Here is a 24,890-nt window from a genome sequence, read left to right on the forward strand (position 1 = left end):
ACAATGCAATAATATCATGAAACTCACACTTAGAATTGAAAGCAATTCTTCAGTACCACATTCAGGTTTCAAACGCTCCTTGAACATTTTAACTGTTTGGTGCTTTAAATAGTAATAAGAGGCAATCCGGCCATATGTCAGTGGTTCAATGCTCCGATTATCCTGTTTCAAAAGAAATATAAAATAACATAAATAAAAAGTACAATAGAAGTGTATATATTCGTAAAATTAATAATTCATACTGTAGGTTGCTGTTCCAACTGTTTCATTACAATTTTTGGTTATCATTAGAAGCAAAAGCCCTATTGTTAAAAAGCTGGGCCATCTTTTCAATTGGAATGTGTATGACCAAGTCGTACCTCTCCCATCTCAATACAATAGGAATGTTCCAATTCAACCAGGGACTTCTCAACCAGATTGGACAGAAACTTGTTCACAGAATCATGGCTCACATCACTCAAATTGTAGTAGCTAGAAAACAAGCAAGGTCATTATTTGTTTCAAAATATTTCTTATTAAAACCATCATTTCAATTTCACCTCGCTCTTTTCAGAATTAAAAAAAATCCATTTATAGCAAATCAAAGGAATAAAGCAATTGCAATTACCACTTCCATTTTACAGATCAAAATCCCCATACTAAGGTTTATTGACACTGATGAACAATGGCAATATGTTAAAAATATGCAAGATAAGCAGATAAAATTCAGCAGCACATTAAAAAGATACGAATTTTCCAGTGTTAAAACTGACATTATTTCAGTTTACACATCTACAGCAAACTAAACTTATATACTAGATCTAGAAAAAGTGAGAAGCATATTATATATAAATATATAATTCCCTTTTTTATGTAAAATCTCATCCTCAGTAACATTAAAAAACTCAAAGAACAATTGATTTGGGTGGCAGATGAGTTCTTTTAGGAAATTTAGTCAATTGTTCCCCTAATGCTTAAGGAGTAAATATTCTAAAGATTAGAAGGAACATCATCAGGCTAACAAAATAAGCATTTGTAAGTAAGCTTACCTATACAGAAAACACATAGGTTCAGCTCTATATATCTTCTGAGTAAAAAACCTAAGGACATGCAATTCACCTGAATGCTACTCCCTGTAACTCCAAGAGATTTTTGGCAAATCCCTAAGATCACTAGGAATCCGTGTCTGGGAAAAGATCCAAGAGGTGAGGGACTGCCTCCACAGTCATGGCAGATTGCTAATTCCTGTTGTGTGAACCCTGTCCACTAGTCAGCATGGAGAATTACATGCCCTACCTCTACCCAAGTCAAAGAACAGGAGTGGAAAGTGGCCTCAGAGAACAGACTCTCATCACTGAAACCCAGCACGAGGGATTTATATCTGTACAGGACTAGGAAGGGGGTGGTCACAGCCTGAGGAAGAAAGTGTTAACAATCTCAAATGGGAGAGGTCTAAAGGCCTCTCAAGCATGGTGATTTTTTTTTTTCTTTTCCTTTCTTCCAAGGGAAAGATTTGGGGTCAATACTAGAAAAATTTATTTAAAAACAGAAAAAGCAGAACTTAAATCATGGCAGGATATATTTTCACTAGAAAGAGAAGTTAGCCCAAAAGTCTAGGTACAACCAAATATATGAGTTTCCACTGAGTATGGATTAATAATAGGTTATTTATTTGGGAAAATAACTGTAAATCATAGTTATATGCTGAGGATTTTAATTCTCATAAAAGAGAATTAGTTACTTTAAATTTTAGTCTGTAGAGAAATTATTGCCCTTCCTGGAAAAGTTCTTTTCATAAACCAAAATAAAGCAATATTTATCAATGAACAAATACTAGACAGATCAGTGCTGTTGTTACTTTAAACAAAATGCACCTACTTTTATCTAGCCAGGCATATGTGAAGGTGAAAAACCAGCATTAGAAACCACTAGAAAATATTTCCTTTATCCTGAACTGTGAGAGTATATAGTTAGAATAATTTATTCTGCATTAGAGGTGAAAATAAAAATTCTGAACATTCAAGCCTCCATAAAAGAGACAGATCCCCAAAGCTGTTTCAGATTATTAACAATATTTTTTTGTCTTTCATTTTTTTCCCCCAACAAATGAAATTTATCAGCCAAACTTTCTGCAACGTAAGTGCTTACTTTATATTTCACATTCTTTTGGCTTGCTAAGCCTATAAATTTTCCAACACGATTTTCAGCTGTCTGGATTAATATATAGTTGATAAAGTTATATCTAAATAGTAAAAAAAACAGTGAAAATGTGCCCAGGACACTGAATAAGTAGTACTATTTGCAGAGCAAGAATCAAGCTATCTTTATGCAATTAAAATTACAGAAGGAAGACATTATGAAAATAATATTACTGTGAAAAACAAAAAGTTATGATTCCATTTTTATCTATAAGTTTCTTAGGCCATTTGAAAACAAACAATCTCATGGTTACTGCTAAGGATCACCATAAGTCATTCCCATGTAGGTATAACTGGAATGCCAAGATTACCATATTATGCTTAAATGAATAATTTGGTACACTTACAAATAATACTGAAAACCATTAATGATAAAAACTTTTCTCCAAAAATTATAGGTTCTTTTTTTAATAATTATTTTACTCACTGTTTTATGTATTTACAAGATATATTTTGATGGGCTAATATCCCTTCTGAAGTTTGTTCATTTACATCTATTGGAAAAATTTTTAGACTACTTTGTGGCTTTTATCCAGAGAAAGTACAGTCAGGGTAAATATTTTTTAAACATTTACAGTGAGTTGTAAAAAAGAAAAAAAAATGAAGTAAAATCATGGCTCTGAGACTGCAACAAATTATCTGATGACTACACTAAAATATCATAATCTAACTTGCTAAAACTTAATGCATTTTTTGAACAGAATAACTTTAAAAACTTCCATGGATTATTTCTTAATATAGTTGTTCTTTTTCAATATGCTCACCAACATTCTTACTGACTTGCATATGAGAAATGAAAAACTCAATTTAAGTAATCGAATTGACATTCAATTTATTCAATATCAAAACTTTTATCCTTATTACATCTGGAGGGGTAATCTAGAATTTTAAAAATCCCTAAAATTGTTTTCTTCAGATATTCTGGCATATGTGATAACTTTATTTATTTTTTAAAAGTGACAACTTTAAAAATAGAGAGGGCTAGTTAAAATATTACATTCTTAAATAGAATAGTAAAATCTCAATCATTAAAAAACTTTCTCCCATGCAGCCAACACAAATACTAAAATGCATCTATTTTTGTTAGTGATATGACTTCACTGATTTATACCAAATATTATTCTTTGTTAATATTTGAACTGAGATTCTAAGGTTACATAAATATTTTCAAATCCTTAAGAAAGTATACTGCTACATCTTAATTAAATGTATAATTTATAAGACACTTTTTAAAGTAATAAAACTAAGTGTAAATGGAATTATTTTTTAGGTCCCATAAAATTTTGAGAGAGAATATATTCTAACTCTTTGTGAATAAAGGATGGAGTTTATATTTACATGATCTTCATTAGTAGCATTATATGGCCTTCGCTTCTAACATGTAAACTTTTCAGTCACTGTGCAATTTCTAGCCTAAACAATTATAAGCATTTAGCTTAAAAAAATTACATATCATTAATTTCAATAACCACTTTACTAACTTGAAAAAAGCATGCAACTGCTAAGTAAAAAGGTCTGTTTTCATGTTGCACTTTCCACAGTAGAAAATTTATAATTTACTGGTTATTAAAACAGAAATATTATACAACTGTTTAATTATGGATAAAGGATACAATGTAGTTTCACGCTCACTGCATTGAATCGTCAAGTCATTATCTTCTCTTTGCCATAAACAGACAGCCTACCTTTTTGTCAGCATGTTATTTCATTTATTTCACAGAGAAACCCAGTTTCACAATAATTGACTTGTCAGAGGCCCTAATTTATGAGGCTGAGCTCTGTAAGATTTCTCTATATTGGATTCAACCTGCACACAAGCAGGGTTGAATATTTACAATGCTGTTAACAGGTGCTGAGTTGTTTAATGATTCTAATAGCCAGAAGCATACTGAGAAAGCCAGCGGGATCACAATTACAGGCTGTTTGAACACAACAATTACTAGTCCCCTGAGAGGTGTGAAAGTCAAAGGCAGTTTGATACTGACAGCATCTAGCACATGGGCTAGACAAGCTAACTTCTATTAGCAGTCCACTGGGAAGAAATTATAAACAAACCTCTCCCTATCATAAAATTTTACAAAGTTCATTAAATTTAAACAGTCAAAAAGTAAAACAACTTTTAAAATATTATCTTTAAAAGATCTTATCAAAGGACAAACAAGAATACCACACATGAAACTTCAAGTTATCTTTTTCCAACGTTAATAAGGACGCAATTTCACCGGCTGAAAATGAAAGAGATTTTATTGTAATGTAAAACATAGATAAAGTTACACCAAACAGTTTGGATTTAATGTGAATAGTGGCAGCTATTTCCTGTTTGGTTTATGTAAACCTGGCCAGAGACCTCGCTGGGAAATTTTTCATCAGTATTGAAATGCTGCTGCTATAACTGTCAGTACTGGGAAGTCATTTGTTACAGCACCATGTTTTTTTATGTTCAGATTATGCAGCAGTAATAATGACACAAATAATGAAAGTGGTTGCAGGGACAGCTGAAACTACCACAACATTTTTTTGCCCTAGAATTATGTAGAAGCTTTCTCAGGGGAAAACAGAGAGTAAAATTGAACATACAAATTGAATCCAGAACTCAATTTGAAATATATTAGATTTCATGATGCACCAATACATGTGTTTATATATATTTGAATGAACTAATGTATATATGTATGTGTGTCTACATATATATTTACACATATAAATATGTATCTTTATAAGCATACATATATTTGCATATACATGCATATCAAAAACTTAAGAATATACACAGACATACAGAGAACAACCAGGAACTGAAATCTTTCTCAACATAAATTTTATTTTTGGTGGTGGTGTTGGGGGGACACTTTACAGTAATATGATTAAATGAAGGGGGTTGGAGAATTGGGTCATATTTATTTACCTATATGTGACTATATTTTGAGAGTGGTGTTTGCCCTTTGTATTTTAAATAAACTTCAGCTTTTCCTTGTTACAGATACATGCATGCACATATGTGTGTATACAAGACCCTCCCACCCAAAGAAAAGTCAAATCTCAATTTATGGCACTGAATGACAGGAAGCATGAAGTATATATTAAAACTACATATAACACAAGCTCTTCATTTGAGACAATGATTTTAGGTTTCTTAAAACTTTTACGAGATCTACAAATAAGTAGAAAAAGTGTACCAATTTCCTGTGCCTTTCTTTGCTTCTAGCTTTGTGTATAGGTGATTTTAACACAGACAATAATAAAAAGATATAAGGGCCAATCAGAAAGAAAATTGCAGGGCATGCTATAGCAGACTAAGTAAAATATGTAACTTGTTAAACTTTATTTAGGCACATTTTCCCATTTTTATCCAGATGTAAAGGTATAGATATTAAAAATGACAGTTTTTTTTTGCATCAAACGAACAAAAGTATTATACATTCAGAATTAGTATGGTATGGTCTCCAAAGAGAACACATTTTCCATCACAGCACTGAAAAGAGATCTGGAGAGAAAGTATGGATATTTGAATTCTGGACCTGATAATGGGCTCAGGGATGAAGAATGTGGCCTCTGGAACCAGAATGCCTGGATTCTATCAGTAGTTCTGCCTCTGTCACTCAGACCTGCCTGACTGTGAGCAAGCTGCTTAATCTCCCTGTGCTTCAGTTTCTTCATTTATAAAATGGGGGTCATAACAGTACTAAATGAGTTAGGCTCTTGAAACAGCATCTCAAATACAGCAGACACAATAATAAATAATATTAGTGTAGTTTTTGTTTCCCATTTTATTAACTTCAATTTTTATTTTTATATATTCTTCTTGTATTTGTTTTTGCTAATGTTCTTCTAGTTTCTTGAGACGGATATTTAATTATTTTCAAGCATTCACGCTTTCCTGTAGGTGCCCTAAAGACATGAATGTTCCTTGGAACTGTGCGTTGATTAAAATTCATAGGTTTTGTTCTAAAATATCTTTATTTTTGTATAGTTCTAGCTTATACCTATTTTAAAAAAACATTCATCTTTCACTAGAATAAAAGTAGTTAAATGCCAAGCAGTTAGTTTTTTTGCCATCCTTTCTCTTGTTTATTTCTGGTTTTATTGCATTACACTGTGAGAATGTAGCCTTATGATCTCTACATTCTGAAATACAGTGAGTTGCTCTTTGTAGTCTAGTACATGGTATATACATGTATTTTTTGCGGTACGCAGGCCTCTCACTGTTGTGGCCTCTCCCGTTGCAGAGCACAGGCTCCAGACGCGCAGGCTCAGCGGCCATGGCTCATGGGCCCAGCTGCTCCGCGGCATGTGGGATCTTCCAGGACCGGGACACGAACCCGTGTCCCCTGCATCGGCAGGCGGACTCTCAACCACTGTGCCACCAGGGAAGCCCCATGGTATATTTTTATAACTAAAATTCCATTAGTGTTTTTAAGTACGGCATATTCTTTTTTGGGGGTACTACGAACACATACACATATTCAAGGCTATTGTTATTCAAATCTTTTATTTTATGAAATACTTTATATCTCTTTGACATGCTGATTTTTGAGGGATATGTGTTAAAGTCTCTCAACATGACTATAATTTAGTTAACATCTTAGATTTCTATTGGTTTTGCTTTATATATATATATATATATATATATATAAATTTGCGGTACGCGGGCCTCTCACTGCTGTGGCCTCTCCCATTGCGGAGCACAGGCTCCGGACGTGCAGGCTCAGTGGCCATGGCTCACGGGCCCAGCCGCTCCACGGCATGTGGGATCCTCCAGACTGGGGCACGAACCCGTGTCCCCTGCATCGGCAGGCGGACTCTCAACCACTGCACCACCAGGGAAGCCCTGCTTTATATATTTTGATGCTATATTTCTAGTTATCTAAAAATTTATAATCTACTGTAACTTTTAGTGATTGTACTTGTTATCAATATAACCATTCTTCATTGTCCTTTTTAATCTTTATTGCCTTGAATCTCATTTTGTCTGATTTTAGTTCTGTAGCTATTGGTTTCTCTTTGGTACTCTCCTTCAGGTCTTCTTTCAATGCCCAATTTTCTACTTTTCTATATCATTTTGATTTGATATGTTGCTTATAAATCATTTTTAGTGGGATTTAAAAAAATAAATCTGAGAATTTCTGTCTTTCAATAGGGAAGTTTAAATTATTTATAATATTTATGATTATAATTGGCCTTTTTAACGGTATGAATAGATCCTGTCAGTCCGCTGATTGAAAACCTACAATGGTTCTCATTTCGCCCAGAATAAAAATCAAAGTCCCTACCATGGTGTCTAATCTCCCACATGACCAGTATGACCACTGACCACCCACAACTCTAGCTTTATCTCCTACTACTCTCCTCCCCACGCTTATTCCACTTCAGCTACACCTTCTTCTTGTTGCGCCTTCAACGCACCAGATGCGCCTGCTTTAGAACTTCTCCCGTTCCCTTGGCCTGAAATGTTGTTTGCTAGATATTCATGTGGTCAACCTTCTTACTTCTTTCAAGTCTTTGTTCAGGTGTCAACACTTATTCTATGTCTACTAAGCACAACTTATCTAGTTTCCGTCTCCAATACATTTAATTTCTGATCAATGACAGTTTGCAAATCAGGCTAGATTGAGGATAGACTAAAAGAAGATTAAGCAGGTAAAGAACTAAGGAAATTAAGGGAGGAGAAAAATTAAAAAGCAAATTTGATATTTGAAGTCAACATAAGTAGATGCAGAGTGATAACATTAAGGTAAGAAAGTGATATTAGAGCAAAATTTTGATATCTGATTCAGTTTTAGACATGCTGAATTTGAAATGATGGCGGTAAGTCCATGTGGCAACATTCAGAAGGCAGGTGGAGAAATAAGACTGTAACTTGGGATGGGGAACAGCTGGAATAACTTATTTTGGGTCTTTCACAGACAAGTGATATTTTAAATACAGAAGGGATCTCTAGAGAAGAACTTCCTAATATTATGCACTGGAAAGAGCACAGCATCACTTCTACAGTCTTCTTGCCCCAAAAGGCAGAACTTGAATTCTGGGATGAGAAAACTTCAGACAAACCCAGATTGAAGGATGTTCTACAAAATAATTGGCCAGGGTTCCTCTAAAGTGTCAAGGTTATGAGAGACAAAGAAAGACTGAGAAAATGTCACAGATTGAAATGAATTAAGGAGGCAGAACAACTAAATGGAATGCAGGATACTACTAAATTGGGTCTTCAGCATAAAAGGGACATTAGTGGAAATACTGATGAAATGTGAATGAAGGCTGTAGATTACTTAATAGTATTGCATAAATGTAAATTTCCTGGTTTGGATAACTGTACAGTCATGTAAGAGGTTAACACTTGAGGAAGCTGGATGAAGGGTACGCAGTGCCTGTTTGCACTATTCTCGCAATTAAAAAAATCTCAAATTGTTTGAAAATGAAAAGTTAAAATTTTTAATTAAGAAAAGAAGACGCACACACAAAATTCAGTGTATCTGTGGATTCAATAAAGAACTATAAGTCGCAAAAGAACTCAATTTGCCTCAGAGAATCATTCCCTTGTTTGCTGACCAGACAAGCTGACAGAAATGATTAGGTTCTAAGTCTCTAAACTAGAGTCTTTTTTTTTTTTTTTTTTGGCTGGGCCATGCAGCTTGTGGGATCTTAGTTCCCTGACCAGGGATTGAACTCGCACCCTTGGCAGTAAAAGCGTGCAGTCCTAACCACTGTACCGCCAGAAAATGCCCTAGAGTCTTTAGGATGGTATAGACCAGTAAAGCAACTGGAAAGGAGTACAAGAATAACAGCTCACTAATAACATTAATTAAGTTTTTCATAATTATACAAAACTTAGAAAGGCTTTAATTCGTGTACTTGATTCCCAACATGACCCTGTGAAGGAGGTAGGCTATTACTCACTTTCCAGATGAAGAAAGTGAAGCCAAGAGAGGTGAAGCGATCAAGGTCACACAGTTTCTAAAAAGCAGTGCTGATACAAAAATCAGTGTTCTGATTCCAAGTCAAAGCTCCTTCTATCACATTAATTGCCTCCATTCTTGTGATATAAGAAAAATGAATATATCTACAGTTATACACCATGATTCTTCTCCCTCCAAAAACATAAAGAGTAGTAATTCACAAAACTTACGTTTTTAAGTTCTAGCTTTATCACAAAGTAGTTATGGGATACAAGACAAGTCACTTTAAGTTTCCAGCCTCCATTTCTTCAATACCAAACAAGAAGGTTGGACTAGAGTACATGTAAAGTCTATCCCATTGTACGATTCAACAGTGCTAATCTGTGATCTGTTTACTACGGAAAATTTGTGGTACTGTAAGACTATCTCATTAATTTTGTAGTCATTTTCCCAAATGAAATTTTGTACCTAATCCAGAGGCCTGTAATACAGGCGGAACTGAGCAAAACATCACCATATTCTCAAACTCCTACCTATGTAAGTGGAAATGTTGGCTGAAGAGAAACAAATTTCTTAAAGTACCAACCGGTAAGATTTAGTAAATTCATTTCATCATTTTCATCATGATCTCTCTGTTCAAGATCTTAACAATGGTTTAATATTTCTTCTTACTCATATCAGGAATGTCCCTCACCTTTGGCCTCCTTCCATTCCCCCCGCATCTGTTAAGGTCCTATGTGTCTTTGCCCTATTGTTAAAAAGCATCCTAACTGGTCTCCCTGCTATAAATATTTCCCCATTCTAGCTCATTCCCTACCACAGTGCTGCAAGTACTGAAACAAAGCCAGTATTTATTAGAAGAAAACAAAAACACTAATTTGAAAAGATATATGCACCCCCATGTTCATTGCAGCAGTTTACAATAGCCAGAATATGGAAACAACCTAAGTGTCCATGAACGGATGAATGAATAAAGAAATTGTGGTATAGACAAAGAATGGACTATTGCTCAGCCATAAAAACATGTAGGGACTTCCCTCGTGGCACAGTGGTTAAGAATCCGCCTGCCAATGCAGGGGACATGGGTTTGAGCCCTGGTCCAGGAAGATCCCACATGCTGCTAAGCAACTAAGCCCGTGCATCTCAATTACTGAGCCTGTGCTCTAGAGCCTGTGAGCCGCAACTGCTGAGCCTGTGTGCTGCAACTACTGAAGCCTGCATGCCTAGAGCCCATGCTCTGCAACAAGAGAAGCCACTGCAATGAGAAGCCCACGCACCACAATGAAGAGTAGCCCCCGCTCGCTGCAACTAGAGAAAGCCCGTGCGCAGCAATGAAGACCCAACGCAGCCAAAAATAAATAAATAAATAAAATGTAATCATGCCTTGGAAACAACATGGATGGACCGCTAGGATATTATGCTAAGTAAAATAAGTCAAACAGAGAAAGACAAATAGCATATGATTTCTCTTATGCATGGAATCTAAAAGCAAAACAAAACAAAACACCAAAGAACAGACTGGTAGTTGCCAGAGGCGGGGGTGGGGGTGGGAGAAATGGGTGAAGGGCTCAAAAGGTACAAAGGAAACAACAACAATAACAAAAACCTAATTTGGTGATGCTAAACTATATTTAAAAACTTCCAACCACAGCCAATAGGATCAGATGCAAACCCCTTAGCATGGCATACAGGCCCTTTACTCTCTGGTGCTTGGTCCACTTTCTAGGCAAGAAAATCTTCTTGCCTCACATTCTAAGCTTTACATCTAACTTTTGGCATTCTCTAGAGACTCTTTCAAGCCCTGAGGGCCTCCGCCCATCTAGTATTTTTGTGCCTTCCACCTTTTCCACTTCTGTTCCAGATTCAAGTTCGGGGTGAAGTATCACTTCGTCTGTGAAGCTTTCACTCTCACAGGCTTAAATACAGTCTGTTAGAGCACTTATGATTTACACTGTAATCATTTATGTCCATCTCCACATTACAAGATCAGCCCTTGAAGATAAGGGATGATATACACTCATCCTCAGGCTTCAATGTCTAGTATAATATTTGATAAACAGGTGCTGAATGAAGATACAATCTACCCTGCCTGGAGTAAAAAGATACTCCATCACAACTCCCCCAATTTTCTTTCATCTTGCAGGGTTCTTATTAACCTTTACAAATGCCTCACAAATTCTTCCCCCTACAATTTCACAGGCCTTATTCTTCTCTGAATTCCAACTGCACCCAAGTCAGCCACTACCATGTAATTTAACTGAGCACATTTCTTAATGACATCGGGTGTCTTGTCTCCCTAACTACAGAGCGAAATCCTTGAGAACATTCTAAGTTAATTAAAATAAGTTAATAAAATGCACACCATTATTTTCTAATATATCACAATACGTTGTGAACATATCAGAGATATTATCTGATTCTCTGGGCAAATTCCTATACCTAGGATGTCCAATGTTCTGGCATTTTTGTTATGTACCTGAATTTAGAGATGATTACCTTCAAACATATTTTATTTTAGTGCAAAACAGAAAAATACTTGCCCCGCACTTACCTGGGGTTCATGATAAGACGTCGGAAAAAGTAAGTCCAGGTGATATAATCCATTGCATCTTGCTTAGATGTTATTGTACCACCAGCAATCTCTGCATTTAAATGGTCAGAGAGCACTCCTAATAAGCTACAGAGTGAACAAGACATGGGAAACATACATGAACGTTAAATGAAAAACAACTTTTCTCACATAGTCAAGACTCAGATTTGATGTTCCAGGATACAGAACAAATGTTTTGTGTAATTTGTATCTTTTGTATATAATTTTGGGAAAATAAATTGCTAGGTGGAAATAAACACAGGCTGACAGGAAGGGAGCTAATAACTTTCAGGAGGAGAAGATGAGAGCCGAGGTAAGAGCAGACGAGGGACGATATGCCTTGGAGAGCAGAGAAGAGTTACTGAGGCAGATGAAAGAATTGGTAAGAAAGGAGGGATGGTTAGGATAGAGCAAGGATATTCCCTTCATTCATTCTGTGAATATTAAGTTCAGTCATATAAGACATAAATGTGCTAGGTGTTGTGGAATATACAGAGATGATCAGATGTGTTGAAAGACTGGCATAACAAAATGTTCATTTCAGTTTCTTACATAAATTACAAAAAAGGGAAGCAATGTCCAACAAAAGAAAGGGCCATGTAAATTATGATACATATGCAGGTATTAAAAAACAGTTTTTGCAAAGGATGTTTTTAAGGATATAAGAAAGTGGCCATAATAAATTGAATGAAAAAAAAAGTTGCGATATTACTCTCCAGTCACCAGTGGCAGAGTATAAATCCATATAGCTAAATTGGAGGGCAATTTGACAATATCTATTTGAACAATCACTGTGACCCGGCAATTTCACTTTTTCATTATCACCTGATAGGGAAACATTTATAGGTTAGGATAGGGAAGCAAAATACTTCACTGCAGCAATATGTGTAAGCGTTAAAAACTAGAAACTCTCTAAATGCCCATTAACAGAGAAGTTAACATATAACTTCTGTATATGTACTCTGTAGAAATAAAATATTAATAGTAGTCATATCAAGGTACACTTAAACTTTAAACTTAAACTTTAAAATTTTAATTAACTTTTTACTGAAGTACACATAGAAAAAATTACATAAATTATACATGTACAACTCAAGTAGTATTCACAATGTGAACACATCTGTGTAACCACCACCAAGATCAAGCATTACCAGCGCCCCAGAAGTCTTCCTTTTATGCTTTTTACTCACTCCTCTTGCTCAGAAGGATATTTTGACTTTTATTTCTTTGCTTTACCTTAATGCAGTGGCTTGGATCTCTAGCACAACACTTACTGGCAGTGGTGAAAACAACATCCCTGTATCATTTCCTATCTCAAAGGGAAAGCTTTCAATACTGAATCATTAATCATGATGTTTGCAGTAGATTTTTAGTAGAGACTCTTTATCAGATTAAGAACATTCCCTTATATTCCTCTTGGCTAAAAGTTTTTATAATTAATGGGTATGGAATTTCACCAAATGCTTTTTTTTATATCTATGAGATAATCATATAATTTTTCTCATCTTTTCCTGCTAACGTGGTGAATTATATTCATTTATTTTCAAGTAATAAGTCATCTTTGCACTGATATTGTAATTAGTTGTAATATGTTATCTTTTTATACATTGTTAGATTTGATTTACTCATGTTTTATTTAGGATTTCTATATCTATATTCATGAGAGACACAGCCCTGTTACATTCCTTTCTTGTAAATTTATCAGGTTTTAGAACCAAGGTTATTCTACTCTCATAAAATAAGTTGGGAAATAGTCCTATCTTTTCGACTATTACAGGAAGGGTTTGTGTTCAATTTCATGAGTTCAATTGCTTCCTTAAATGTTATAAGGAATTCACTAGTGGAATGTCTGGGTCAGAAAATTTTTGTGGAAAGATTTTAAATTTCAGATACAATTGCTTTGATAGATAAGAGGCTATTTAAATTTTCCATTTCTTTTTGTGTCAGTTTTAGTAATTTTTTTAAAAAAGCATTCTACCATTTGATCTAAAATTTAAAATTTGTATAAATTTTTTCATAATATCTTATTACCTTTTAGATTTCTTTTGTATCCTGATATTGTGCTGTTCCTTCCCTCTTTTCTCTTGACCAGACTTAAAGGTTTATCAGTATTATTCTTCTTTTCAAAGAACCAACTTTTGGCTTTGTTGATTTTTTTCTAATGTATGTTTGGTTTCAATTCATTAATTCTTTCTCTTATCTTTCTATCTTCTCCTTTCTTTGAGTTCAATTTGCTAATTTTTTTTCAAATTCTTGAGATGCATATTCAGATAATTCATTTTTCACTCTTTTTCTTTTATTTTTTAAAAATTATTTATTTATTTGTTTGTTTTTATTTTTGCCTGTGTTGGGTCTTTGTTGCTGTGCGCAGGCTTTCTCTAGTTGTGGCGAGCGGGGGCTACTCTTTGTTGCGGTGCACGGGCTTCTCATTGTCGTGGCTTCTCTTGTTGCGGAGCACAGGCTCTTGGCATGTGGGATCAGTAGTTGTGGCTCATGGGCTCTAGGTTGCAGGCTCAGTAGTTGTGGCGCACGGACTTAGTTGCTCTGTGGCATGTGGGATCTTCCTGGGCTAGGGATCGAACCCGTGTCCCCTGCACTGGCAGGCAGATTCTTAACCACTGCGCCACCAGGGAAGCCCTTCACTGTTTCTTTTAAAATACATATATTTATGGTCATAAATTTTCTCTCAGCACAATGTTAGCTATCTCCCACAATATTAAATGTTTTTATATTTTCCAAATTAAAAAAAAAAGGAACATTAGAACTTCTAACACAGTAAAAAACTCAATAACTATTTACAGTATAAATTAGAAATATATTTTGTCCTTTGCAGTTAGAATATGGTAAAGGCGATTCAGTATATTAAAGAAGACTATGATAAAAGGTAGCAAGTGATAAATGTTAGGAATGAAAAATGTATAAATCTGACAGACAAAAGATTATTTTCAGCTGAGAAAATGAGGAAAGACTTCATCAGAGGGGTGGTAGTTACTGGATCCACAAAGAAGTATGTGATAATTCTGAAACTGGCCACTAGCCTAAATTATTCATTACCAATCCCTTTATTTTGGATATTTATTTATAGACTATTCTACAAAAACACACACCAAACTAACACTTTATTAAATGCTTACTATGTGCCAGACACAGTTCCAAGCACGATACATTTGATCAGTACAAGTACCCTACGAGATGGCCAGTATTGCTGCTATCTCCATCTTACAGACAGTGCACTAAGGCATTGAGGATTTAAATAACTTGCTCAAGATCAAGCAAGTAAGTGGTGGAGAGCTCAAACATAAGCCCAGGTTGTCTTGCTCCAAAGTCAATGTGACTGAACAATGTACTTCACTGCTTCTTTTTTAAAAAATAAATTAATTAAGTAATTAATTTATTTTTGGCTGCGTTGGATCTTTGTTGCTGCGGGAGGGCTTTCTCTAGTTGTGGCGAGTGGGGGCTACTCTTCGTTGCGGTGCACTGGTTTCTCATTGCAGTGGCTTCTCTTGTTGCAGAGCATGGGCTCTAGGCATGTGAGCTTCAGTAGTTGTGGCACACGGGCTCCACAGTTGTGGCTTGCGGGCTCTAGAGTGCAGGCTCAGTAGTTGTGGCACACTGGGCTTAGTTGCCCCGTGGCATGTGGGATATTCCTGGATCAGGGCTCGAACCCATGCCCTCTGCATTGGCAGGTGGATTCTTAACCACCGCACCACCAGGGAAGTCCCTTCACTGCTTCTTTTAAACAGCGTGTTTTTCTTTTATAGTGAAAATTACAATTTAATGTTGTCTTATTGTGATAAATATATTGTTTCACTTCAAATAATTCTTTTGAACTAGAAGTTTTACTGATTTTCATCTAATACAATGTCAGCACAAAAATATCAACCTGCTATGACATAATCCATTTAAATTAATTTACAGCAAAATTTACCTTGACTCTACAGGGAAAGGTTCATAAAGAAATTTTTTGTAAAAGTCTTTCTTTATGTCATGAACCAGAATTACAGCTTTGCCTTGGTCATCAAACTGAGGCCTCCCAGCACGCCCCATCATCTGGAGTACATCTATAAGAAAGAGAACAAGAGGTATTCTGCAGTGTGGCATGTAGCACAAGAAATATTGATGGATTATAGCATGTTTCTACAACACAACAAAATAAAAGGGAGAAAAGTATTTTAAGACCAGGGATGCTCTCTCTGATGCCTACTACTGAGTTCCCTAATAATTAAATAATTAATTCACTATGATAGAAAACTGAGTCCCCAAACGAGTCTTACAGTGTGTAAAAGTAAGAAAGATCAAAGATTCCTTTAGGTAAATGTTTAAAAATGCTATTTAAGAGTTATAACTATATAACTCTTATATAGGAAAACCTCTTCAGCAGAGTCATTTGCTTATTTTTCCCCATGAATAACGGATCCACTTAGGCCTCCTCTTCTTCCCATCCACTGTATAAAATTTTTCTTTTATACTGCAGGAGTCTCTGAGGTAAGTAATGATTGAGAAATGATACAGATTTTATATGTATTCATTGAGCTGAAATACACATTTGGCATATTTTCCTGTTCAAAACTCACTGAAAATGCTTTTATCAAGTTTTAAAATATGTTAATAGACTGTTCATGTACAAGTTACAGCAACAAGTGCTTTGGTTCTAGAAGTCCTGTAGGAAGTCCTCATGTCTACTGAGGGAGATTTAAAATTAAACATAATGTTTACTTATAACTTATTAAGTCACTAATTCCTACTAATCAGTACTTTTATCTATTTATAAATTTAAAACAATTACTTGTGCCTTTGACATTCACTAACACACTGGATAAGTAAAAGTAAATAAAATGGCTTAATACTTTGGAGTAATATTTTTACTGGAAACAAAAAATTTACAATTTGTTCATCACTGACATGTGACCAATTCTCTAAAATTTAATTCATGCAAATTCAAATTATTAACGCTAAAATAGACATTTAATGTATTTGAAAATTTAAAAATATTACCTGTAATGGGGAAATCCACATATCGTCTTGTTTTTCCATCATAATATTCTGTTCCTTTAATAATTACTAAATGAGCTGGAAAGTTTACACCCCAGGCTAATGTACTTGTAGCAATAAGAACCTAAAAAATAAAAGATAATATCTTATATCTAACTAAAATACAACTTTTAATTTACTTTAAAATATCTGTTCATGGAAAAAAATTACCTGAACTTTACAATTTACAAATAGTTCCTCTACTGTTTTTCGGTCCCTCTCATGTAGTCCAGCATGATGCATTCCTATTCCGAAAGCAAGTGTCAGCTTCAGGTTGGAATCTCTTACTGTGCCAATGATATTCTCCATCTGCAAATAAAAACACAATTACAAGATGTCAGTGCATTAGCTTCACATTTTTCATTTTGTTTTTTTAATTCTTATGCTATATGGGCATAAAAATGTAGGTCCCATCTGCAGTTATGATTAAAGTTAAATTAGTTGAAAAGAATATCTACTTAGTGAGAATGTATACTGTAAATTAATTAAAATGTAAACGTTATCCCTTTTATTTTTATGCATCAAGGAAAAAATCTGTACTCATTACCCCTTATTGAGTAACAACTACTAAAATGCTATAATACTGCCTAAAACGTTTCGGTGTCTGTGTTGGTCTTGTTATAGAAAAGACCTCTATTTTTTGCCTCAGTGATAAAAATTTAGAAAGTATGGACAAAAAATTAATGGGAAAAATCAGTCATAATCCTACCAAAGAGTAGTCATTCAAATTTAGGCTTTCTCACTGAACTTAGTGACCCAGGGGCAAGTCACATACCTTCTCTGAGCCTCAGTTTCTTCATTTAAAAAATCAAACTGGTATATACTTTTGCTTACTTCTCATTTCTTTAATCAACAGTTCAGTTAAATACTTTTCATATTTACTGTTTGACTTTTTGGTAAATTATCTTTCCGTTTATTGAGTAGCCTTTTTCTTATTGGTTTGTGATAGCTCTTTATGTATTAAGGGTATCAGCCCCTTGTCCATCACATGGTATAAACTTTCATCCAGTTTTATAAGTACTTCATTTTATTTATTTAATTTTTTTACTTTATGGACTTAAAATTTTAAATTGGTCCCTTATTTTTTTTTTGCTTAGAAAACTTTTCCTCATCTTGAGATCAAATACATATTCACCTACTATTCCTTTAACTTCTGTTATAGTTTTTACATTTAAATAATTAACTTGTAATTTTGTAATAGAAAGTATGGTAGAAATCTAAGTTTATTTTTCCTAAATAGTTAATTATTCTAGCAATATTGGTTAAGTAATTCCTTACCTCACTTATTTTAAATGCTAACTTTAGCATTCAGAATTCTTATACATTCCAGTTTTTGCATTTTAAAACAGATTGCATTTCCAGCCTCAGTTTAGCTCATTGAATTTTATATGTGTAAACAGTTTCTGAAACTTATATTTCATATATACTCTCAGAATATTTTATCACTTTCCATTCTACATGGAAAATTCTTAATGCAACACAGATTTTATGGCAACAAGCAGCAAATCTTATTTTCTTACAAAACTTACTTCCTGTAAAGAACTAAACAGAAAACCCAATCTCTTTCTGCTTAATGATAGACCTCTACTTGTCCCTAAAGAAGATGACGACACTAGGTGCAGCCTGGGAACCTTTTTTGGCAACTCCCTGAGGGCAGCAATGCAGAGACCAAGTGGTTTGAGAATATATGAGCATTCAGAAGAAGGACATGTTTTAGTTATGTCAACAGCTTCATGACCACATCAGTAAACAATAGTGGAGAAGGAACTTGGAAGTAGGCATCAATACATGTATAACTATTATATGCCTGAAGACTGAGATAGAAGTTGGAAGACTGACATTATTTTCAGACTTCATTTCCTTTTTGCCTTCTATTATTAATCACCTCGAATATACACAAGTATACCTGCAATACACTTATGCTCCTGGCTCTGCATAAACCAGTAAACAGTTCACAAAATCTCCATCTAGAGAAACTTCAGGTGGCTGCTGCCATTTTGTTAAAAATTCATAAGACAAACATATTCAGGGGGGAGGGGTAAATTGGAAGATTGGGATTGACACATACACACTACTATACATAAAATAGATAAGTAACAAGGGCCTACTGTATAGCACAGGGAACTCTACTCAATACTCTGTAATGGCCTATACTGGAAAAGGATCTAAAAAAAGAGTAGATATATGTATTTGTATAACAGATTCACTTTGCTGTACATCTGAAACTAACACAACGTTGTAAATCAATTATACCCCAATTAAAAAAAAAGGACAAACATATTCATATAATGAAGCATTCCAACTGTTTTCATTCTTACTAATTTTATTTTCAATGGTTGGAAAAGTTTTCCAAGTCTTTTATGTGGGAAAAAGTTGTTTTACTCCAATAATCAAAAAAAAAATAAAAAAGAAAGATGGAGTTTGGCTTTATAATAATTATTAATGTATAAAAAGCACTGCATAGACTAGGTAATATTTTAATAACATACACATCAGAAATCTTATTTACCCACTTTCCTGAATTGAATGCAATGTATAAAGAATTCATTCTGTTTCATAGTCACAGTACAGTCACCTGATATTCCTGCATTATTTTCTTTACAATCTGTTTAGCAAGAATATGGAAATGTATTAATATAAATGCTGACTACAAATGCATGCTATAAAGAAAGGTACTGTCCTGTCTCATAAATTATGTTAGCTGTTTTCAAGTGACTGCCTATCATCCTTTTTTCGTTCAATAGTTCACTGCATAAAATATCTTCAATTTACACTATCAAGAATAATTCATTATTCTTACTCTGACAATTAGTTTCGTGATTTTTCAGTTTCACAACTTAAATAGCAGTGTGTATGTATAACTTGTATAATTTGCAGTATTCCACAGCAATGCCAATCATATCCAAAAAATAACATACCATTTACCATAGGAAAGCTGAGGAATCCTGTGGCAGGAGGTTTGGTGAGGCAGTAATATCGCGTCCTTTCGCATCAGGGAAGCCTGGCTGTTTCTCATTCCCTTCCCCCACTTTCACATAAATCAATGCATTAAAAAGAACTATTTGCCTATCTAAACTGGTAATGACCTAAAATCCTCATGAGGACAATCACAGAAAACAACTTCATTTATTACACGGTTACTGTGGATGAATTCTGAATTATTTGTACATCATAAAAAAAGCAAAATTTATAGTAATGTTATTCAATCATTAAGCATAAAATATTACAAGGACAGTCTTTTTAACTTTGAAAATATAATTTTTGATTAGATTATATGCATCTTCATCCCTACACTTAAAATAGGTTTCATCTGGATCAAAACAACATAACACAAGCAAAATTTTTCAGGAATTTAGGATAATGAAAGCTTAAAACATGATAATAGATATTATTTGTTGAGTACTTATTATGTGTCAGGCATTGTGCTTATCACTTTACAAAGATTATCACACTGAATCCTTTACATACATATAGCCCTAAAGTAACACCAAATTCTTTTATACAACACACTATGCTTCAAGTTAAAAGACTCAGTGGCCTTGAGTACTATATAGTAGTCTTTCTCAATTCTGGTTCCCTGAGAGAACTGAGACTCACAAAAAAATATCTGAATTACCATCTTCTTAATTTTTCCAAGGATAGTTAGTACCATTCTAGATGGTTAGGAGAAAAGTTCATTTATTACATTCATTGGATGTCTTAGGACATGAAGGCTTAATTCTTGTTAAGAAAGGCTGCTATAGAATTTTAAAACGAATAATCATGTAACTAAAACACTTTGATAGAAGAAGTTTTAATTCCATAGTTCATTTCTGTTCAAGGAACAACTGCTGTAATGTGCAGGTATCTTTCCGATAAGCGGTCCTTGAAATACGTCTGACTGTATGTTAGTTAAACCAAAAATTTTTTTCCGTATTATAAATAAAAACAGACCTATGCTCCTCCAAGCAGTGGTCTTTCTTTAGGGTGTGGGGGAGAAGGCACATATGTAAACTGTTGAACCAATTACTTTAACTTAATAGAAATTTTTTTTATATTTTAAATTTATTATACTCAGAAAGCTTTTGTAGAAAGATAGGATTCCATTTAAGTAGATACATTACTCTGTGCCTGAAATACATTCCAGTCAGAATATAATTCAGTGAGTTGATGACAATGCTGGCTCCAAAAGAAAGGAGGAGACCAGATTGGACAAGAATGAGCTAACAGATTGTGCAGCCCAGTTCTGTCCCTTTGAGTGTGATATATTGTTTCAAGATGCTAAAAACCCATACTTTCTCAAAGCGTATCTGTTGTGCTGGTTTTCCCATTTTCACAGAATCCTCATTATCAGAACTCTGTACTCTTTTCAAAGCACATCAGACTCAGACCATATGCCACTGAATAATGCTTATCAATTGTATAAAACACTCAATAAAAGATGTACCATACAGAAGAATAATGAAAGTTACAAAGACTTTCTTTTTTAAAAAAATAATTAAATATATCACATCTGGTACAGATGTTAAATGAAGTTAAAACATTTCCTCATAATTACTTTTATTCTTAAAATACACTTTTTATGATAAACCCTACAGACTGAAGGGGAAAAACTAAAATGAAAGAAACCTTTAGAACATTCTTTTGATCTACTAATAGGAAAAAAATAAAAGAATAAAATTAATTAAAGGTAGTAAGTTTCCAAACTTTACCAATACACCTCAGAACATATTCTCTTGCTGCCCCCTCTGAAACCCAAAACAAGCACACCTCAAAGTAATTTATGATACTGTTAATATATAAATACATTTATAAATGATTAAAAATACAATTATATGAGAAGTAAATATATAAATGAAATCTAAATAATAACACGTAAATCTTTGCTATTGTCTGCTAAATAAACACAATACTATTTTCAATGTCTGCTTTTAGGTTAACTTGATTCTTAATAATAGAAATATCAAAACTGGGCTATATAGGGCTGAGATATTACAAATTTTTCCTTATTAATGTTTTCAACTTAATTCACTATGCTATTGGTAATTTTTGAGTATACATTTTATGCTTATTTCAATTTCTGGTGAGTTCAAATTCCAAAACATTCTTGGAGAACATTTTTATACATCTCTGCTTTTAAAATGCAGAGAAAGCTGATAAAAGGGACATTATAGAATTGATTTTCTAAAGTAGCACAATTTTAAATGAACAAATACTATATTAATATGAATTAAATTTGTGAAGGACCACAAGCAAAAGATTATAAATATATGACAAAATTTTACCAGTGCTTTCAGCAAAAAGAATCTATCTGTTTAAAAGATGTTATTCAATGTAATAACATTTATTGAATATTTAACTCTGTTCCAGGCCTGTTCTATGTACATTAAATGTACTAATACATTTAATCCTCGCAAGACTCTTGTGGGGAGAGATTATCATCCTTTCACAGATTAAAGGATGAGGCTCAGAAGTGAAACATCCCACTTGCAGTGGGAAGTCAGTACTGAACCCAGGAAGCCTGGCTCTAGTCCATGCTCTCAACCACAATGCCACCCTCTAATCATCACATGAATGAGGGATATTTCAAATAACTACATCATCCACTTGACTTAGGGGTGGACCACATTGTTTTAAAAGGTATACAAAAAACAGATAAGAGTTGAAATAATGAGTAATGTCCTAGACTCACACAGCTGGGGAACGTTATGCAGATGATTTGCAAATCTATTTTTTCTTTATTATTTGAGTATTTCTACTCCCACGCCTCAAAATGAAGAATACTTAAAATAACATTCTTTTCTAAACTAAGATATCACCTTTCATGATTGAGAACGGCACAGCTCTTGTTGGTTGCTTGCATTTGATATTTTAGCTACTGACTTGCATCCCCGTCAAATGACACACACCCTTACTTTGACTTTTCCATCTTCTCTAGACAGTATGTTGTCCATGATTCCATTACTGTGCGGGACAGTAAAAGAACATTACTCTGAGACAGCCACTCTGGTTTTGAGCTCCCACGCTGCGCTTACTTGCTTTGTGCTATTGGGCAAGTCACTTAATTCTTCTAAGTTTCAGTTTCTGCATCTGTAAAATTGGGATAACAGGAACGACCCTCCCAGAGTTCATGATTAAATGGGATAAGTCTTTAGTGAACTATAAAGTACTTGATAAATACAGCAATTATTACTAAGCATAATAAGAGCTTTGCCTCTTTAGTCAATAGGACATATATGATATCAACTAAGACAAAATAAAAAAGAACAGTCTCCTATCTTGAAGCTGCTCTTAATTACACAAATATTCCATGAGACCCAACTCAGTTCAATGTCCAATGTTCAGCAAATCTGTAGATAATGTCTGTTTTGACACTTAATATTCTGAGCCTAATAGTTTTCTTTATCGGGTAGTCATTAAGAGGTCTAAAGCTTGATCAAAATAGAAAGCACTTGGGTGAGAGTTTTGTATCATGACCTAAATCTATTTTAGTTTGATAAAACAGATTGTTCAAGTTGAAAATGTGGTTACCCTACATTAAACTCAACTTAATTTCTGATTTTTAACAATCTCCAAGTCCATTTTCAAAGCCTGGTACTAACTTCTTACCTACAGGAAGAGGTCAATATATATATGTTGAATGAAAAAGCAAATGAATCAAAGAAAGCTATAGTAAAATGTCAGTAGTAGAAACTCCACCAAATCTGAACTTGTGATCATTTTGTGTAAAGCTAGGCTATAGTTCATCTTTGTACGTCTATGAAGGTTTTACTTGTAATGAGGTTGGGTGAGTTATGTTTAGCTTAAAATGAAATAATTTTCAAGCATCAAAAAATTCCTTCAGTATTAAGCATGCGGAAATAACACCAATTCTACTTTTCATGAACGTGCCCCTCCTGTGTACCTATGCTACAGTTTTTCATTAATTCACTTTGAAGCATTGTGTAAATTTATAATTAGCACATTTCCTTAATTATATTCAGTGTCATCTGTGTGAGTCTTCTAGCCAATTAATTTGAATTAACAAGGTTTAACAATACTATGTTCCAAGGAATTCTTGTCTTCCATACTCCTCCGATTTTCATGTTATCCACATCTGGATTCTTTTCCTATCGTGCTTCAGTCAGAAAGCTATCCCCTTTCCTGCTTCAGATTATTTCCCAGCATCTACCTTCTCGTGGTACCGCAGACTTTAGAACACAACTCAAACATTGTGGTCCAGGACCTTCAGGGCAAAAAGCCTTGTAGGATTCTGTTTAATTCATTCCTACTTGTAAGGATGTAAGGGGGGAAAAAAGAAAAAAGCTAGTTGTCTTTGATGTGCTTTTCTTTTAGCTACCTGGACCTTATTTAACAGTGTGGAAGAAGAAAGGGTTAGCCCTGCTGCTAATTGGACAGACACACAGAGGAGTTGAGGAGAATATAAGTAAGACTGAAGAATAAAGTCTAATCTTCAGCCAGGGTTCTGCTTTCCCATCCCAGATATGCATCTCATGCAAGGTGTGAGTGATGAAATAAGCACAGTATTCTGAGTTTTCAATCAGTAAACCCGCTCAGAAGAAAGGGTGTTCCCTCTGCTCTTTTATCTTTCCAAGCAGGTTGGCAACCATCCAGATCCCAGCACCATTCACCCTTGCACGTCAAACCAGATTGCAGAGTTATTTGGCAGAAGCCAATGAACCACACTTGTTAGGCACTAAATTATAACTAATTAAATTACATAGAAAAGCTTCTAGAAGGAGCTGTATACGCTATTTGCTTCCATTTCCTTCCCCTCCCACCCATTTATCCCTCAACTCCTTCCAAACTGGCTTATGTTCACAACATGTCACTGACCCTACTTGCCAAGTTCGTCCAAGATGTCCAAGTGCTAAATCCCACCGGTGTTTCTCTGCTCTCATCTCACTCAGCTCCCATTAACATCTGATGTAGTCAAGCACTCCTTCCTTCACGAACCCCTCCTGTCTACAGTGTTCTAGGACACTGTGTTTCCTCACTGGCACTGCTTTCTCAGGGTTCGTTGCCAGCTCATTTTCTACCTAAGCTCACAATGAGAGAGTCCCTCAGGCCTGCTTTTTGATCTCCACCCTCTCTATCCGAGGGTCTCAGGTGCTCACCTGGGTTTAAAGGCTTGCAGATGCTCCCAAGTTCATATATCTCACATCCTCTGTGGGTTTTACAGACTTCCGACATTTAACTGCCTTGAGATCTCCACTTGAA

At 34.6% G+C, this 24,890-nt stretch overlaps 1 protein-coding gene across 3 annotated transcripts in view; it reads right to left on the reverse strand.

The window, feature by feature from the left end:
• The window catches only part of ASCC3 (activating signal cointegrator 1 complex subunit 3), a 332,868-nt gene that overhangs the window by 75,461 nt on the left and 232,517 nt on the right, over positions 1–24,890 (reverse strand). For all 3 annotated transcript variants that reach the window (XM_019929490.3, XM_019929491.3, XM_019929493.3), the window contains exons 31-36: positions 16,863–17,000; positions 16,656–16,776; positions 15,589–15,721; positions 11,622–11,747; positions 360–471; positions 28–162 (exon numbers count right to left, since the gene is read on the reverse strand). In XM_019929490.3, the coding sequence (XP_019785049.1) occupies positions 28–162; positions 360–471; positions 11,622–11,747; positions 15,589–15,721; positions 16,656–16,776; positions 16,863–17,000 (765 nt within the window). The remainder of the gene's footprint in view (positions 1–27; positions 163–359; positions 472–11,621; positions 11,748–15,588; positions 15,722–16,655; positions 16,777–16,862; positions 17,001–24,890) is intronic.

The sequence above is a fragment of the Tursiops truncatus genome, chromosome 12 (genome assembly GCF_011762595.2).
Source record: "Tursiops truncatus isolate mTurTru1 chromosome 12, mTurTru1.mat.Y, whole genome shotgun sequence".
NCBI lineage: Eukaryota > Metazoa > Chordata > Mammalia > Artiodactyla > Delphinidae > Tursiops > Tursiops truncatus.